This window comes from Oncorhynchus clarkii, chromosome 30 (assembly GCF_045791955.1).
Source record: "Oncorhynchus clarkii lewisi isolate Uvic-CL-2024 chromosome 30, UVic_Ocla_1.0, whole genome shotgun sequence".
Classification (NCBI taxonomy): domain Eukaryota; kingdom Metazoa; phylum Chordata; class Actinopteri; order Salmoniformes; family Salmonidae; genus Oncorhynchus; species Oncorhynchus clarkii.
The window spans coordinates 18,044,822-18,062,522 of NC_092176.1; the positions used below are offsets into that span (position 1 = coordinate 18,044,822).

The 17,701-nt window shown below is 43.1% G+C and overlaps 2 protein-coding genes across 6 annotated transcripts in view; both read right to left on the reverse strand.

Annotated features, from left to right (window-relative positions):
* Positions 1–376: 376 nt before the first annotated feature.
* On the reverse strand, positions 377–13,586 carry LOC139389756 (RAB11 family interacting protein 1 (class I) a). 3 transcript variants are annotated; one of them, XM_071136691.1, is made up of 5 exons: positions 12,622–13,586; positions 7,901–8,340; positions 6,843–7,779; positions 1,958–2,063; positions 377–1,840 (listed from the first exon to the last, which is right to left on the reverse strand). In XM_071136691.1, exons 1-5 carry the CDS (start codon positions 12,975–12,977, stop codon positions 1,634–1,636), a joined length of 2,046 nt encoding a protein of 681 aa, XP_070992792.1. In that variant the 5' UTR covers positions 12,978–13,586; the 3' UTR covers positions 377–1,633. The 3 variants fall into 3 exon arrangements, with proteins under 3 accessions (XP_070992792.1, XP_070992791.1, XP_070992790.1); XM_071136690.1 differs by lacking the exons at positions 6,843–7,779; positions 7,901–8,340; positions 12,622–13,586 and adding exons at positions 2,676–4,661; positions 5,592–6,828; XM_071136689.1 differs by lacking the exons at positions 6,843–7,779; positions 7,901–8,340; positions 12,622–13,586 and adding an exon at positions 2,676–5,424.
* Positions 13,587–14,099: 513 nt separating this feature from the next.
* The window catches only part of LOC139390008 (adhesion G protein-coupled receptor A2), a 49,577-nt gene continuing 45,975 nt past the window's right edge, over positions 14,100–17,701 (reverse strand). For all 3 annotated transcript variants that reach the window (XM_071137106.1, XM_071137107.1, XM_071137108.1), the window contains one exon: positions 14,100–17,616. In XM_071137106.1, the coding sequence (XP_070993207.1) occupies positions 16,197–17,616 (1,420 nt within the window). In that variant the 3' untranslated portion in view covers positions 14,100–16,196. The remainder of the gene's footprint in view (positions 17,617–17,701) is intronic.

The window sequence follows — 17,701 nt, forward strand, 5'->3', positions numbered from 1 at the left end:
AACATTTCATGATTTACTATACTTTATTTCAATTGAAAATATCACATACACTGAATTTAACACCAGTAAACAAAAAAGGTGCAACCATCTTAAGGAATCCAGATTTTACAGTAATCAAAGTCTTATGAGTAAAATCCCTGAAGGCACAATCAGAAATGTTTAGAATTTGTTTCTTATTGCTATGACATTTCACAAAGGCATAGTCACCGAAGAAACATTGAGTAGATTACATTCAGAGACGTAGAGATTTACACAAGTTGTAAGCCTACTGCTTAATAAAAAGGCATTAAATCTAACAAGGACAAGGTTAATTTTGAATCTACATTCATAATGCCTAAATATATTGGAAGATCTTTCTCAAAGTGTAACGATTTGAACTTAGTCATTACTCTTGCATAAAATATTTGACATGTTGTGCACTTACATTATTTTGCATAAATAGAAAAGATTGTGCTCTGCACAGTCAAGTGAGTAGATACTACAGACATAAAAGAAAGAAAAAAAACAGTGAACAGCAGGTCTCTCTCCATCTATAGTTAGCATGGCCAAATCCACACTGCCTCAACCATGGAATACATTGCTGGTTCTCTATCCATCGCTGGTTTTGTAAATTATGTTTTCCTCCTTTAGACACATTAAAAAGATGGCAGTATAAACAACTAAAATAAGGAAAAAGGTAACTAAAAAACTAAAATAAGCAATGTTGACAGATTTGCATTTCCAATCAAACCCTGTGTGAACTAGCCTAAATCACAGGTCCAATAATGCTCCAACAAACTAGGCTAATAAGGTAAGACCACTGTGTATCTGAAATGTCACTATGAGGCTACATTTACTTTGAGAGGGTTAACGTACTTGTACCATACCCCGCAATAATCCGATTTGGTATTCGATTAACACTTGTGTTTGATTGAATACACCAAGAAGGGGTAGCACCAAGGCACGTCATGATCATTTAAAGAAAAGGATCAAACATAACCCTAGAAAAACAAGGAAAGTTCAAGGTTTAAGAATGCAACAAAACAAACACTAACCAGCATATTATTATATGTGTTAAGGCTTTGGGATGAGCAGACACCAAAGTAGCTAGATGGACTAATTCAAATCCACTAAATTGTAGGCAACATGGAACCACTTTGCAAAGGCCTGGCCAGAGATATTTCATCAGTGACATGGACATCAACATACCTAGAGCTTCCAGTTCCATTTTGCCTAATGAGGGCCAATTATGGTTTATACAGCATATAAAGTACCAACGCAATGACAAGAGATGTTTGCATATGGTAAATGAGTATAAAAAAAGAAATTCCAGTACCATAGTGTTACAACAAGCCATTCATTTTCAAAACCTTGTAAAATAATTTGATGCGATGTAGCATCGAGTGATAGTTCTAGAAAAAACATTTAAAAACTATTCAGCATACATTCCAGCATTCTGAAAAGAAACCTCGAGATTATCCTAGTCCAACTCCTCATGGAGACAAAAAAAAGTGCATATGCTCAAAGGAAATAAGAGACTGCTCGATCCAATACAGTGACAGCAATAAAAAAAAACACAAACTACAGGGGATGTTGGAGTGGAAGCCTAAATATCTCCCTCGATCTTGCAGTTCCCTGGTCCACTCCTCATACCTTACAGGGCCTGCTTGACAGAGTTGAGGCCCAGCAGGATGCTGGGCTTCTCCTCGATTACACGCACCAGCAGGTTGTCTATGTACTCCTCCAGCTCAACGATCTTTGAGTCTTTCTTGGAGAGCTCCGTCTGCTGCTTCACCACTAGGGTAATCAACTCCTCCTGGGTCAGCTGGGTGTAGGGCCCACTCTCCACCATGCCTGGCGCCTGAGGATGGTACAAAACAGTGTCACAGCAGACATCAGCAGTCATCACTTTTTGGTTTTAATAGCTAAATAAAAAGGTATTGGTTTTATTAGTATTAAACATATCAACATGCAGTACCTTCATCTTCCCCAGGGTGCGGTCATAAGTCAACATCTCTCCAACTACCGGGGTGCTAATGGGAGCTTGGCTCTCTATGGAGCTCATGGGCTTCACTGGGTGAGGCCTGGAAAGAGAAAATTACTACAACAAAAAAACACTAAAACAGAGGAGCATAACAATGTCACAGAAGTCAAACGATTAATTGAATTAACAGAGGTCCATTTCAGTTAGGCTGCAGGTATAGAAAACAACCACAAATCCTCCCCCTGTGAGAGAAGCACAGCAATTATGAAATAAGGCTACACAGAGAGAACAATACTTTTCCCAAGTTGAACAAAACAGAAATGCCGCAGCATATCCCCGTTTCATACCAAAACCACTAACAAACAACCCCTTTGATCAGAGTTACCCAGCCATTTCAAAATATTCCCTGAGGAATTTGATTAAGACTGAAACGCCAATTACCAAAAAGAAGTGAGACTAAGCATAAAGCTAGAGTTCGTCATTTAAAACAAAAGCTGAGGGATGAGCCTGGAGAAATGGAACGACTCAAATTCATAGACATAGCAATGGATGCAAGGACTGACCATCCATATAATCAAAATTATAGTTTAGGCCATAGTGTTTGTTTGCCTGTTAGACATGGGCCAATTGACACGTGAAAAAAAAAAATTCCTTGTGTTTATACATTTAATTATTGAAGGCTGGCTATATCTATAGAGGGGTTTAGGCTCACCTGCGTGGAGTTGAGACTGGCCCACCACCATTGCTACTCAGCACAGTGAGTGGCTGCACCTCAGAGGGTGAGACCAAGGCCCGTAGCAGGGTCTTTTCCCCGGTCTGTGAGGTAAGCTCTCCCACTACGGACTGGGGGGGCTCAGGAGAAGTCAGGACAGAAGGTACATGGGAGGAGGAAGTAAAAGGGTCTACTGCCCACTTGTCTTGAGATTCCACCCCATCTCTGCCATAGAGTTTACTTTGTCTAGTATTTTGAGGCGCCAGTTTTACACATCCTGTTGTAGCGGCTGAGATGATCAGCTTGTCTTCTATGGGTGAAGGGTTTTGTTTAACTAGCTCAATTTTTCCTATCACTGCTTTATTACTTGAATTAGCTGAAGGCTGGGGTGCTCCTTGTTTCTTTTTAATTTGGGAAAATCCCCTTTGAAAAGCAGGACTGTGTTCTTCTGTTTTTTCCTGCTCTCGAGGTTCATCCGAGTCACCATAATTAAAACTGGCAAAGGGATCCGTTGGATTGTTTGGCCCCAAAAGTTTATCCAAGTCATCCGTTGTCATTGCCTGTTCTTTAAGCTTGCGGTTTTTCTGTGGTTCTCCAGTGAACAAGTAATCTCCACTGTGGCTTGGCTCTGGTTGGGCCCATGGGTCTTTAGGTAGGATATCGGCAATGGGGAAGGGGTCAAGTTCAGCAAACTTCGCTTTCATAATGTGTTCCAACTGTGTTTTTTTATCAATGTCGCTTTCTGCAGAGTCAAACAATAGTTGCTTTTCATTGTAAGCAGTCACCTCAGTGTTCTTTGCAGTCACTGGACTACTCCTTCTCATGATATCGAGGGTTGAGGCTCTCCTCTCCAATCTGTTCTCCTGCTCTAAAGTGGTAGACCCTGCTAATGTCTGCTCATGATCTGCAGGTCTCAATGGCTCTTTGCGGACTAACCTTTGTCTGGGTTTGGCTGCGGGGATCTCTTTGGGAGTGTTTGGCAGTCCTTTAGGTTCATCTGTAGAACTTGACACCAAAACCACTCGTGATGTAGGTCTATGTTTTTCTGTTGAGAAAACAGGTTTGCCATCACTGGCTGTAGCAAAAGATGTGTTTATCACCTTCTTTGCATCCTCCCGAGGTGTCACGGCGGGTAAGTCTCTTTTCTGAACCATGGGTTTTGTAGAGACCAAGACTTTGGAGACAAAGGCATTGGGCGCCTCAGATGGATTAGCCTGTATAGTGCTCTGGTCTTGGTTTGTGTTAGAGTCTACCACTAGTCTAAGGGGGACTGCAGCTACTGGTTTGGAAGGGGGAGTGAGTGCTGGCAAACTGCTGGGCCCTACGCTCCTCAAAGAGGTAGATTGAACTTTCTGAACTTGTGTCTGTTGCTGGTGTAAGTGCTCTGCTGCCCGCTCCTGTAAGTAGGAATATTTATCATTGCGTGGAGGTTCTGGTGAGTCGAGGTCTGGGCCATCCACACTCATCTCTTTACCAATGAGCCGAGGCACATATTCTTGCTGTCTCTGATTCACCTCTGCAATTATATGGTCCCATAGAGTTTGCCCTTGTACTCCATGTCTCTTCTGTGGGAACAGGCTATCGTAGTCAGGAAGAGGTAGAGGAGGTATTTTGCCCTCAACTGCCTTAATTGGCACAGGATCGTCACTTGCAACAGCAGATTTGGCAGAGACAATTCTGAAGCCTGCATTGGATTTTCCATGGCTTTGCGGTTCCATTGGGCTGGGGGACAGAGGATCTCGTCGCTTCTTGTCAGATCCATTGGGAGAAGATCCTATGGCAGCCAGGTTCTCAGTGCTGCTGTAGGGATACTTGGAGGGGCTCCTCCGCACCTTAGCGGGAGCAAGCGAGGAGTGGAGGTTGGAGAACATATCAGGAGACTCAGAGGGGACGCTAGAGAGAAAGGATTCAGCGCAGGGAGGGAGTTTGCTGCCTATGGGAGTCTGTCGGGGGTTTCAGGCTGCTTCAGGGACTCCACTAATCTGCCTAGGAGTGAAAACCTGGAGGTCAGTGGCAGACAGTCACACCAGAGCTGAGCTTGCCCATGACAGCTGAAATAACCAACAACTCAGGAGTTTGCTTCATCTTACAGTGGTGCTTAATTCCATCAAGATCTTATCTTCACGTGTGATGATGCACCCTGAATGCTTACAAGAAAATTTCAGAAACTAGTGTTCTTTAAAGTCTGCTCAAAAAAATAAAAATCAGTCTCTGCTCTTTTCTATTCTTCGTTCATCATTTGGACCCCTAATGATGATAAATCTTGTGAACCCAGAGCATTTTCTGTATGATATTTCAAATGTTTGTTTCAAAATTATTTTCCAGTGCAGTAATGATAAATATACACTACCGGTCAAAAGTTTTAGAACACCTACTCATTCGAAATTATATTTTTTCTTTCAGTATAAAACAATCACAATGGAGAAAGGCCCATTGAAATCACTTTAGAGAGTGTATATGTTGCCACCCTAGGCTCACACACTACTCAAAACTAAATGTAGAACTTTTATTATTCAAAAACAAAATACCGGCATATAAAAATTATACCGGGATATGATACTTGGGCCATACTGCCCAGCCCTACGTCCGGTCCCATCTGAAACACGCTCTACCCCAAACACGCAAAAACATCCAACATTATTTTTTTCTAAGCAGATCATCACACCTGATAATGTCTTGATGGAATTAAACAATTTGGAAATAACCACAACTGCCTTGCTCTTAACACTTAAGGATTGTTATAAAAACATACTCAATTTACTTTAAGATGGGCTATCATTCTTGCAAAAAGCTAATAATCAAATCTAGATTTAGAATGTCAGAAATTCAGTAGTAAAATAAGATCAGGCTATGGCAAAACTAAAAAACTATGTCCTCCTTTAAAAGGACTCGGACTATATTGAGTGAACAACTCACCATTAGGAAAGAAAGATTAAAATAAATCCAAAAATAGAGAAAAATACAGCCTTGTTTGCGCCAGCAGATAGTCCCAATGTACTTAGTCACCCAGTGTTAGCTCACTTCATCCCTCCCAACCTGTTCTGCACTATATCACCCAGTCTCAGACACACCTAGATTCCACACTGCAGACCAATCAGCACAGTGGCCAAACAGGTCCATCACGCGCCAGATGGAATTCACGATGGTGATCCCACACTCATGTTTGTCAAGGCTTTTAAGAGCCTTAAAGCTGGAATTCTTAATGGTGAAACTGCAACGTCCATTTGCGATATTACAACAAATCAGTTACTGCAAACACCCCCCCCCCCCCCCAGACATCACTGCATGCGCAATAGAACAGCAGAATATGTACAGTGTTTTTAAAAGTTTTTTAAAACTTATTTTTAACTACGCCTCACCTCCGCTTCGTCAACAAAATAATAACTACGGCAGTGAAGTGGAGTGGCACCATTTCTCCTACTGCGGATTCCATCTTTAAAAAGACGATCAAGAGGGACGAAGATGAAACTCAGAATACTAGGCTAATTGCAGCCAGTATAGATTGGAGACATGATCTAGTGTACAGATAATTCAACCTAAACCATACCACCATCTGATCACTAATCCCCAAACCACCATAAGCACCTGGGAATATTAAAACCACTTAAAGTTCCGTTGGATAGCAAGCAAGGAAAACACTCATCACCACAGCTATTCAATCAGGACAACATACAGCAATTTGAGTGAAAATATGGATTTTAGGACAGTTCTAAGAATGCAGTAAGAGAAAGTGGTTTATTTAAAATAATAATAATTGGAGAGCTACATGTATGGTTAGATGAAAGGCTGCCAAGGCAGTCAACATGATGTGTTGCATATGCTATAAAACTGGTTAACTGGAAATAACATGAAAACCGTCTAGTACCCCATTAGCAAAATACTGAGACAGAATATGTTTATTGTGCTGGAGTTACCTGATCAGCAGTGAAGTACATTGTGTATATAGTAGCTCCACTTACCATTGTAGATGTAATCTTTGTCAGCCTACTAATGTCATGTAGGCCTACCTGATGTTCTGACAAGAGTTACAGCAGAGAAAAGGACAAATCCTAACTGCACTATTAAAACCATGCATTGATGGGAGAGTCGCACAAAGTTTGGTCCTCGCTATGCAGATCTCAAGTTATAATAGAGCTGTAAGTGCATTAGAACAAGACTGACACCTACCTAGGCTTGACTGCAGACACCTTGGCAGTGCGGTTGGAGTTGAGGAAGACCGCAGCGCTCGTGGTGCTGGGGCTGCAAACAGCCTTCTGGGAGTCCACCGGGCTCTCCTCAGACAGGTTTGGAGGGTCTGAACTGAGGGGGATCTCCTCAAATGGGTTGGCGGTGTGTGGAGGGCCCTCCAAATCTCTAGTAAAGCGTCTGGGAGCTGGGTTGGGCCTCTCCTCCTTGGTGCTAGTCTGCTGCTGCTGCTCTTCCTTTTTCTCCTCCTTCTTCCTGATCATACCAAACAGAGAGGACAGCCTCTCAGCCACAGAGGCCTCCTCCTGTTGTTTCTGCTCCTCTGCTTTCTTGGCCTCCTCCTGCTGCCTCTGGTCCTCCCTCAGCCTCTGAAGCTCCTCAGCCTCCAGCCGTATCCTTTCTTCCGCTAGGCGCTTCAGCTCCTCTTCCCGCTGCTTATTCCTCCTCTCCTCATCCTCCTGGAACCTTCTCCTCCTCTCCTGCTCCTCCTGTTGCTTGCATTCCTCCTCCTCCTGCAGTATCTTGAGCTGCGCTCTGTGTTTCTCCTCATTCCGTCTCTGCTCCTCGGACGGTCTTTTTTCCTCCTCCTGAAGGCGCCGTTGCTCCAGCAGAGCCCCATCGGCAGACTCCATTCTGTAGGTGGGGACAGAGAGGCTCTTGAGGGACTCTAGCGAGACGTCAGATGGTTGCCTGCGGCTGCGTACATCCTCCACTGAGCCCTGACTAGAGCTGTTGAGGCTGAGGGTGGACCCAGACTTGGGCTCTACCTCCTCTGCATACACATGGTTGCCATTGATGCACGTGCCATTTGGGTCATCCTTCTGCTTGGATCTGCCCAGAAGAGAAAAAGGTCCTGTAGACACCTTGCTGTCATTGCTGCCTGTCCGCTTGTGGCCCAGGAACATGAACTTCTTTTTAACTGTAAATAGAAAGTGACAGTGAAGGAGTTTATTGCATATGACAATCATCATCATTACTCAAATATAAACTAGGTCTGCAGACAGAAGTCAAAATGTTTAAGCTGAATGAAAAGAGCTCACCATCAGGAGAATCCACATTGAGTCCAGAAGAGCGACTGCCACTGAGGGATGCATTCTTCTCAGGAAGAGTACCCAGTGTGGACATGGACTGGGAGACGTTGCGCTGCAAGTTGGATTTAGGAGCAAAGAGGGACTTGAGCTTGGATTTCTTCTTGGCCTCAGGGAACTCTGAGTACACCGAGTGAGAGTCACCCTCTCCCTCGCTGTCAGTCAGTACCTGGCTGACAGAGGGAACTATTGCAGAGGCTGAGTCAGAGAAGCTGTCCTTTTTCTTCCCACGCACTATGTCCTTGAGCTTTCCGATGCGGGAGCGTGGTTTGTCTTGCATGGAAAGGTCAAACATGCTGGCTGTCAAGTTGTTTCTCATAAACTGAATGTCCAACATCACTTCCCCTTTGACTTTGTCCTCCTTCCCATTCTTATCCAGCAGTTTGTACCAACTGAAAATTAGTGGGAGAAAGATATTACACTGAACAAAAATAAAATGCAACAATTTCAAAGATTTTACTGAGTTACAGTTCATAAGGGAATCAGTCAATTGAAATGAACGCATTAGGACCTAATCTATGGATTTCATATGACTGGGAATATAGATATGCATCTGTTAGTCACAGATACATCAACAATTTCAAAAAAAAATAATAATAATAATTTAAAGGCGCGTGATCAGAAAACCAATTAGAATCTGGTGCGACGTCGACTTCACAGAGTTGATCAGGCTGTTGATTATGGCCTGTTGTCCCACTCCTGTTCAATGGCTATGTGAAGTTCCTGGATATTGGTGGGAACTGGAACATGCGGTCGTACATGTCGATCCAGAGTATCCCAAACATACTCAATGGGTGACATGTCAGGTGAGTATTCAGGCAATGGAAGAACTGGGACATTTTCAGCTTCCAGGAATTGTGTACAGAGCCTTGCGACATGGGGTGGTACATTAACATCCTGAAACATGAAATGGTCTGCGGATTAATTGCACAACAATGGGCCTCAGGATCTCGTCACGGTATCTCTGTGCATTCAAATTGCCATCAATAAAACGTAGCCGCGTTCGTTGACCATTGCTTATGCCTGCCCATACCATAACCCCACAATGGGGCATTTTGTTCAAAACGTTGCCATCAGCAAACCGCTTGCCCACACAACGCCATACATGCAGTCTGCCATCTTCCCGGTACAGTTGAAACTGGGATTCCTATGTGAAGAGCATTTGCCCACTGAACTCGGTTAGTTACGACGCCGAACTGCAGTCAGGTCAAGACCCTGCTGAGGACGACGAGCACGCAGATGAGCTTCCCTGAGACGGTTTCTGACCGTTTGGGCAGAAATTATTTGGTTATGCAAACCCACAGTTTCATCAGCTATCCGGGTGGCTGGTCTCAGACGTGGTATGTGGTTGTGCGACTGGTTGCACTACCAAATTCTAAAATGACTTGAGTTGGCTTATGGTAGAGAAATTAATATTACATTCTGGCAACAGCTCTGGTGGACATTCCTGCAGTCAGCATGCCTAATGCATGCTCCATCAAAACTTGAGTGGCCTTTTATTGTCCCCAGCACAAGGTGCACCTGTGTAATGATCATGCTGTTTAATCAGCTTCTTGATATGCCACACCCGTCAGGTAAATAGATGATCTGGGCAAAGGAAAAATGCTCACTAACAGGGATGTAAACAAATGTGCACACAAACCTTGAGAGAAATAAGCTTTTTGTGCGTATGGAACATTTCTGGGCTTTTATTTCAGCTCATTAAACCAACAAATGATGCGTTTATATTTTGTTTCAGTGTAGGGCCGCCCGTTCAATTAAAAAACTAATCATATGGCCAAATGACGCAGAACCAAAGTACTGAAGGTCAAATGTGACGAATGAGCTATGAAAACTTTTTCAACGTCATGATGCCAGGAAATGGGGTCAAACATGACTTGATAAAACTATTACTGAACTTTTGCACTAGTTTTGACCTAGAATAGATCCAGCTCCTCCAGTGCTGACGTAAATGGGCTGTAAACTCAATGCAGTTTAGGCCCACTCTGCACAAAAGGAAAAGTAAGAGTTCTGGAGAGCCCTTTCCATAACAGCCTCTGTGATTGCAGAGACCTCGCACAATAAGAGCACTGCTAGATTTCGTCAATAAGCAGACCGGTAGGCTAATCCCAGTAATAAAAAGTGCAGCTCAGACTGTCTCCCAGGTGAACTCTCACCTTCCCAAGACCAGAGCAACAACCCATGCTGGAGCAGGTTAAGTGGAAGCCCCTTGCAGTGTGCCGTTTTTGCATATTCAGTCACTTGCAGTAGGCCTAGGAGCTTAATAGTTTTGCATCTTCACTTGAGTTATCATAATGGAAGCTTAAAAAAACAACAACATTTAGACAGGCCTACAAAAGGAAAGCCAGTAGAGGGCAGAAATCCCTGGTTAAATTCAGTGTCGTCCCTGAACCTCCATGTTTCAGGGTCAGCTGGGACAAGGAAAGCATTCAGGGGGGTCAGAGTTCTGATCAATAAGCTGTGGCTCTACTGAGCACTACAAACATTCTTCCCGGAGGACATCATACTTCCATAGGCAGTAAAAGAAACTGGTCACTTTTTACTCATTGTACGCTGCTGGGCAGTGATCAGACATTCTATGTGGTTCATGTGAAGTTCAGTGCATCATTTCCCTGCCCTTACTGGTGTAATAAAACAAAAATCCAGACAGGAACCTGTGGGGAAACATGCATGGGAGTAAACCTAGTCTACATTCCATAAAGCCTAGCAGAACAGTAGGGAGTCTTCCTAGGAGGTGTAGGCTAATGAAATATGTGCTATGCCTTGTCCAAGCATTCCTAATTTCCTTCTCAAACTGGGCCATGCCAAGCAAAACAGCAACTACTACCAGAGCACAGTACAATGGGATACAATTGAGAACATAAGACAATATTTCAATGTATTTTCTGTAATACAGGTCAGACTCTGAACAATGGTTCAGTGAAGGGATTATATGAGTTAAAAGGAACTGTGTGTTGACATGGCACATGTGATAGTGTTTACAGATAAATAGAAAACCCTGGCCCTGATAGAGGAGTGGTGGTCTGCTGTTGGATGAGTTCTCTGAGAGAAAGTAGTAGAGGCCCCGATTTCCCTCTGAAGCATAATGATTAACATGTCACATCCAGCTAATGCCTAACATGACAGACTAAACGGTATGAATTTGTTTGATAGAAGAACAATGAAGATGAAACGGGTCTATAGCCAAGTCCATTTTAATGCGGAAACAGGAATACCAAAAGAGCACACTTAACATAGGCCTATATTGTTGTCAGTAGTGCCTTAATTTTTCAATATCCAAGTTGTGTAACTTAGGCCTATTAGGTGAAAGGGTAAGTGTGAACTGTGGAATATGGTCAGTAACATGGTCAGTAACATGGTGCATTATTTGGCATCATATCCCTTTGTTTCATGCTGAGAACATATTCTGCTACATTGGGAGAGGACAATGTCAAACCAACACATCAACTGATGTAGGACAGTAATCTAACACTATACGCTGCAAGAGGGAACAAAGAGCTACCTCCCAACACCTTTGTATGAGAGAGAAGGAGCAAGATGAGTCATAAAAAGCTGTACAAACCCAACTGAGTAAACACTAGATAAGGTTCCAGATATGAGTGTACAGTAAACAAGTGAATGAGCCTAATCACTGTACAAAGGCTGCCCTTGGGACAGCCTACACAGAGAGTATTCTACACAGGAGGATACAACCATGACAGTCACTCACTGCCCTCAATTGCAACAAATAGCCTACAAGTCAAAGTTAGATAGTCTGCAGTCTTCAATATTGAAATTTAAATGTCCTTCAGTCTTCTGTCCATGTTTAAGTCAGCGAACAGTCTTAAAAACACTATTACATAAAGATGTGGGTGTGTACATTTTGCTTTAAATCATGGAAAGGCAGCAAGCCTAATGTTTTGTTTTAATGCTTGCTACACCCATGACAGAGCCTGTCCCACCATTGTTGTGAATGACATCATTGCCCCAACCCATGCAATTTTACATGTCAGTATGATGGTTTGATTAGTCCTCAGTTAAATAACCTTGAAGATACATGGGGAAATGGCAGGAATGTATTCACTGGACAACATTCCTCATAATGAGATATAACATGGCATGCAGCATGACCCCATCCAGCTGTGAAGGCCAGAGATAGGCTCAAACTAAATGAGCTGGAATTCTCCAACTACTGTTCAGATGGAACATTTCAAACAACTAAAAGGGGAGACATGGTTAGGGTATCAGCTCAAGTATTCACAGCCTAAAGCTACAGTTTGACAAGAAGGCAGAGGAATAGTGACCTCACCCAACATAATCAGATCGTTTTCCCAACCAGCTCCATGGTTTCGGTTCTCCCACTTAACTACTGATAAGGGATCTGGAATGGCCTTCTCTGGCTGTGCTTTAGGTGTGTAAACATGACTGTTCAAATGTGCAGAAGTCGATGGATGTAGAGTATAATATATATTTATCAGCCTCCTGATAAACGTAATGGAATTTCAGCTCTGCTATGTCAGTGAAATTCATCAATTCAATGGTGACACGTAACAGAGCAGATATTCCTATCACTAATACCATTCTGGCTACACAAAGAACCCCCCCTCTCAGTGGAGAATTAGTTTTAAATATACGTAAATAAAATAATAATATCCACACAGATCCTTTATCTTTATTCAACATGAGCTACTTACTCAGTCTTTTTCCGGGCACTGTTGTCGTGTAGATCCAGTAGGTTGATCACAGCTTTTCCCAGGAGCTTGTCCAGTCCCACCAGAGCTCTGTGCATTACAATGATATACAGTGTGCAGCGTTCAGCATTTCCATGGTGGAACAATGGCAGGTCAAACGTTGCCTCTTCCTTCCATACTGGTGCGACACATTTTTCGGCAACCGAGGTAGAAAACTTGTCTTTGGCCACCTGCATGATGGCATAGGCATCGTTGGTTCCATTCTTGCCTTTGATCCTCAAATTCCTGGCTTGGAACACCGTTACCTGTACGCTTGTGGGATACCACTGATGGCTTTGCCTTTGGTCAGCCAAAGCCATTTCAAAGCTTTAGCTAGCTAGCTAAGCTTGTCAAAAAAATATATACTTTGGCAGGTTTTAGGATATCCTAACGACTTTGTCTTCACTTCCAGAAACTGACAGACCAAACGTTACTACCGATAGGTCGTTGTCCTAGGTCATGTATAATGACGATTGTCGACTCTCGGCCGGGTATCTGATGATGATGATGATGATGTCGACAAACTTGACACTCCCACTTCACTCTAAAATTCTACGGACGCAGTGGCTATGACAAGTGGAGTCGGAGTAATGTAACTAACCTATATATCAGTCTCAATTAGCTAATGCAACCCAGGTGTTGGTCCTTGCTACTAGCTAACTTAATGGCGAAGTAAAGATGAAATATCAAGAACTCGCTAACGTTAGCTGCAGTAGCTACCTTACTAGCTACTTTAACTTCTCCAAATTCAGACGTTCGACAAGGACCATCGTATAACATTGTATTCTATAAGCAAATTGTACTCTGCGTTGTTATACAAATAGGTCAAACACTAACAACGACTGTCTGTAATAATTACTTTTCACTGCCTCTTGACTTTTTTCTTTGTTGGACGATAAACTTCCTCATCAACCATTCTTCCTTCCCATACTCTCCTACATTCATATCTGATTGGTTAACATTTGCGTCAATAAGTTGACGACCTACGGTGATTGGACAGTGGCACTGGTCTAGGATCAGGTTTGTACATTTGTAACCCCGATCTTATTTTATTTATTTTAGGTACTTTAACTTTTGAAACTCAATTAAAGTGTAGTGGTTTTATTATTTTACGTTAATGTTATTTTATGTTTTTTTTGTTATTGTATTGTAATTTGAAATGTAATTTAACAAAAAAGGTCTACACAAATATAACTAATTGTCACAAAAACGGTTTAGTCATAAAAGGTTTCAGCTTCGTTTAATAGAGAGCAAGATTTCACAAATTAGACCACAACCTCAAGAAAGGCTAATATGAACAGAGGCTTCAGGAGCAGCTGGTGCTCAGACATCCAGTCACTGAGTTTCTCAAAGTCCTTTATTCGCATTCAGCTCCTGTTCATATCAGAGAAGGCTATTGCCCCGTCAGTATGAGAATAAATGACAAAATATTAAAGTTGTATTTACTTTGCATCAGAGTTTATTTTACAAGGCACAGTCTGAATTTCTTGAACAATATATTATTGAATTAAAAACAGTTATTTCATACTGATGTCATTATGACAAATGAAATATAAATATACATAAAACATTTTGAAATCTCCCTTTTTCATTTCGAGATGAGAGTGGACACAAAACTTGGAAATCATTTCAGGACAAATGGGATGAATGTTAGTAAATGGATGAAATGTTAACAATCTGAGTAACCATTAGTGAAAAAGAGGACACATTCTGCCATTGTGTTCTTGCACGTGTTGACATTTTACACCTAATGGAAATGAGTGTAACAAGCAATGTTTTTTGTCTACAGACAATAATGAGGAAGGTAAGTGCAACCACTGCTTTGTACTTAACACAACTCTGAGCTTTGTGAGTTTGTGAGTTCTTCCTCGTGTTATTATCATTGACCAAAAGGGAGATTTCAGGACCTAGAATAAGGATACAATCTATGATTTGTATCCCATTTGCTAAACACTGACGTTGAGGTAAGCTCTGCTAGTCTATACAATTCTTTGGCACAATCATTTCCCTGAATACATTGGAGTTGTTTAGCAGAGCGTATCTAAGATGAACTGAGCTGTTGCATTCTTACAAACTAAAAGAATACTCAAGATCAAAATAGCATAATATGGTTTTACACAATATTGGATGATAAAGTGTGTGAAGCAATATCAGAAAACCAAGTAGCATAAATGAACCAGAATTCTGTCATTCATTTTTTTGCCTTTACTCTGAGCTTTGTACATAAACATAAACAAATAGTGTAGATGAATTTGATGATTACTGTAACAAGCTTTGAAGCCATTGGATTATGAGGTGAATGTGAGGGGGGGGGGGGGGGGGGTATTTCAGTAAGCACTTATCTTGGTTCATGTGATATTAACCAGAGCTATTTACTGCATAATAAAACATTCATTACCATATTCTCCTTCCTCCTGATACAGATGGCAAACTCAACATGGTTTAAACTGATGCGTCCCTTTATGTCAGTGCATGAACAATGATGTTTTAAATCCTGGAGGGGGCAGTCTACATCCATGTTGAAATAACTGTAAATCCAGAGCTTTGAAACTCCAAGGGGGATAGAGCACACTAAGGGGAAAGGGGGAAAATGAAGAAGGACGGGGAAGTTCATATAAAGAAATCACCATGGACATTACAGAGTACATGCCAGGGTCAAAGAAAGGTCACTCCAGTTCATTTGTCCAAATACTGATACTTGTTCAATCCTGTTTATTAGGGGAGGAGTTCCCTCTCAGTGCTGATGCGTATTTGAATCAAAGTCAATACGATTTAGTAAAAAAAGTTTTAGAAACTGCATTCTCTCATCCTAGATTGAGAATCACACACACAAACACACGCACACACACATGCCCACATGCCCACAATACTACAAGAAAATATAATAAAAGCAAAAAGATTCTTCACAGAGGAAATGCACAGCCGTACTGTGGAAATGGCCAATCTTAGATTCCATTTCATGCCATAGTCGATATGCATAGAATAAGAATACAAACAAAACAATAAAGCTTTACTTAAGGAATCCAAAATCAACATCTTATGTTGATTTTAGATATAGCTGGTAAAAATTCCTGTGACGTGTAGAATAAATGAGTATTTTAGGTTTGAAATATGAAAAAACAAAAGTACACAAAAAACATGTCTTGAATTCATGGCAAACCCAACAAACAGTTGTTATGTCTGTGACAGAGCTGAGAGTACAGGACATGGTTGTCTTCATACACATCCCATACCATCATTGTAATGGAAAGCTAAATGGCTGGACACAAAAGTAGCAAGCGACACAACCCCATAATCTAGCTCTTTTACACATTCAAAAGAAAAAAACTCATCATGATCTGAACCCCAACTTGAGATCCACATGTGAAATTAGAAGAACTGTTCAAATCTTTTAATGTCATTTACACGAAAGTCTGAGTTACACACATGGATCTCATATTAGGATTAATCTGTATAGACATAGGAGACTATAACAACTGTCCAATCATATCAAATTTTGTCAGGGTCCACTGTGGACATGTGCTGGGAAAGAGATACGGTCACACTGTAGTTTCACTCTTCCACATACTTTTCATGCCCACAGAGCTCTGGGAATGGTCCGTGCCACTTGTGTCCAACTCCAGCTCTATCACAGAGCTCTTGAGGGTGCCGTTAGGGGCAACCCCTGGCACAGTGGTAGTGATGTTGTTCAGAGGGTAGGAGCTGCGCTTAGCTTCACGCTCTGCAGCCGCTGCCAGTTTCAGATTGTCTCGGCTGGCGCTCCGCCTATTACCTTGCATAGCCACCCTGCTGGCCACAGAGGGGAGCAGAGGGAAGGGCTTACGGCTGCCGCTGCTGCCCCCGTCACTACCCTCTGAGGGGCTGGTAGCAACTGTCTCCCCCACTCTCCTACCATTACCGTTGGTTAGCGGGCTGGCATGGCTCTCAGAGTGGCTGTGATGTAGGCTGCCGTTCTCGCTAGTGGCCTGTTTGTGGGCTGGATGGGCAGCGTTGTGCTGCTCTATACCTGTAGGTCCCAGTGCTCCCATACTGCCCCCTCCACCACCAGCCCTCAAGGCTTTGAGTCGGTAGTGACCTCTGCCTTCACCTCGGTGGTGATACTGGCTGATCCCTTGTTTAGTTCTACCACTGACCTTCCTCCTCTGAGGTTGGACAGGGGCTACAGAGCCTATGGTGGGCAGCAGGTTGTTAGCTTGCTTGTTGTTATTGTCCGTACTGGTGCTGGTGTTGGTGCCTGCTGGGGCATGAGTGGCATTGTTGGTATTGTCTTGTGCCACCTGCAGCAGGTTGGTAAGCTTGCAGGGCCCAGGGCCTACACTGCTGATCCCACTGGGGATGGAGGAGGACCTGGCTGATGAGGAGTTCTGGGGATCCTCTGGAGGATGGCAGCCAACGAAGATCTGGGATCCCTGTTCAGAGGTGGTCTGCATCCCACTAACAGTGGTGCAGGTGTGCGTGTAGACTGGCATAGGCTGGGAGAGGCGATACCCTGGGCAGCAGCCCAGCCAGGAGGCCTGCACATCCAGGCGTCGGAAGCAGTGGTGCACCACCAGGAACACTCCCGACACGGTGGCAGCTACCCCATAGAGAGAGCTAAACAACAGGCTGCTGTGCCCTGTCAGCCACATGGCCATGGCTCCACAGCCCCACAGGGCCAGGAACAGGAAGTGGGTGGCCACTAGCACCAGGAACTGCACCTTCAGGGAGTACTGGTCCTCTGGGGTCAACGCAGCATGCATGGTCCCCACCACAGAGTCTGTTGACAGGAGACTAATGCTTCCACCCAGGGCTGGCTGGCTCTCAGGCAAAGGGGAGGACAGGGAGGATCCTGGGCACTCTTTGGCCACCCGCTGCCTCAGGCGAAACACAGTGCACAGGAAATAGATCCAGGTGACCAATAACGCCAAGCCTGCAGGGACAAAGAAGGCCCCCAAACTGGGCTGCCACACCAACCAGCAGCTGGAAAATACAATACAAAAGTCAGTAAGGTCATAGCTAAGAAGGATACCTCTGTGTATTCAAAATCTCATAAAAAATTGTAAAT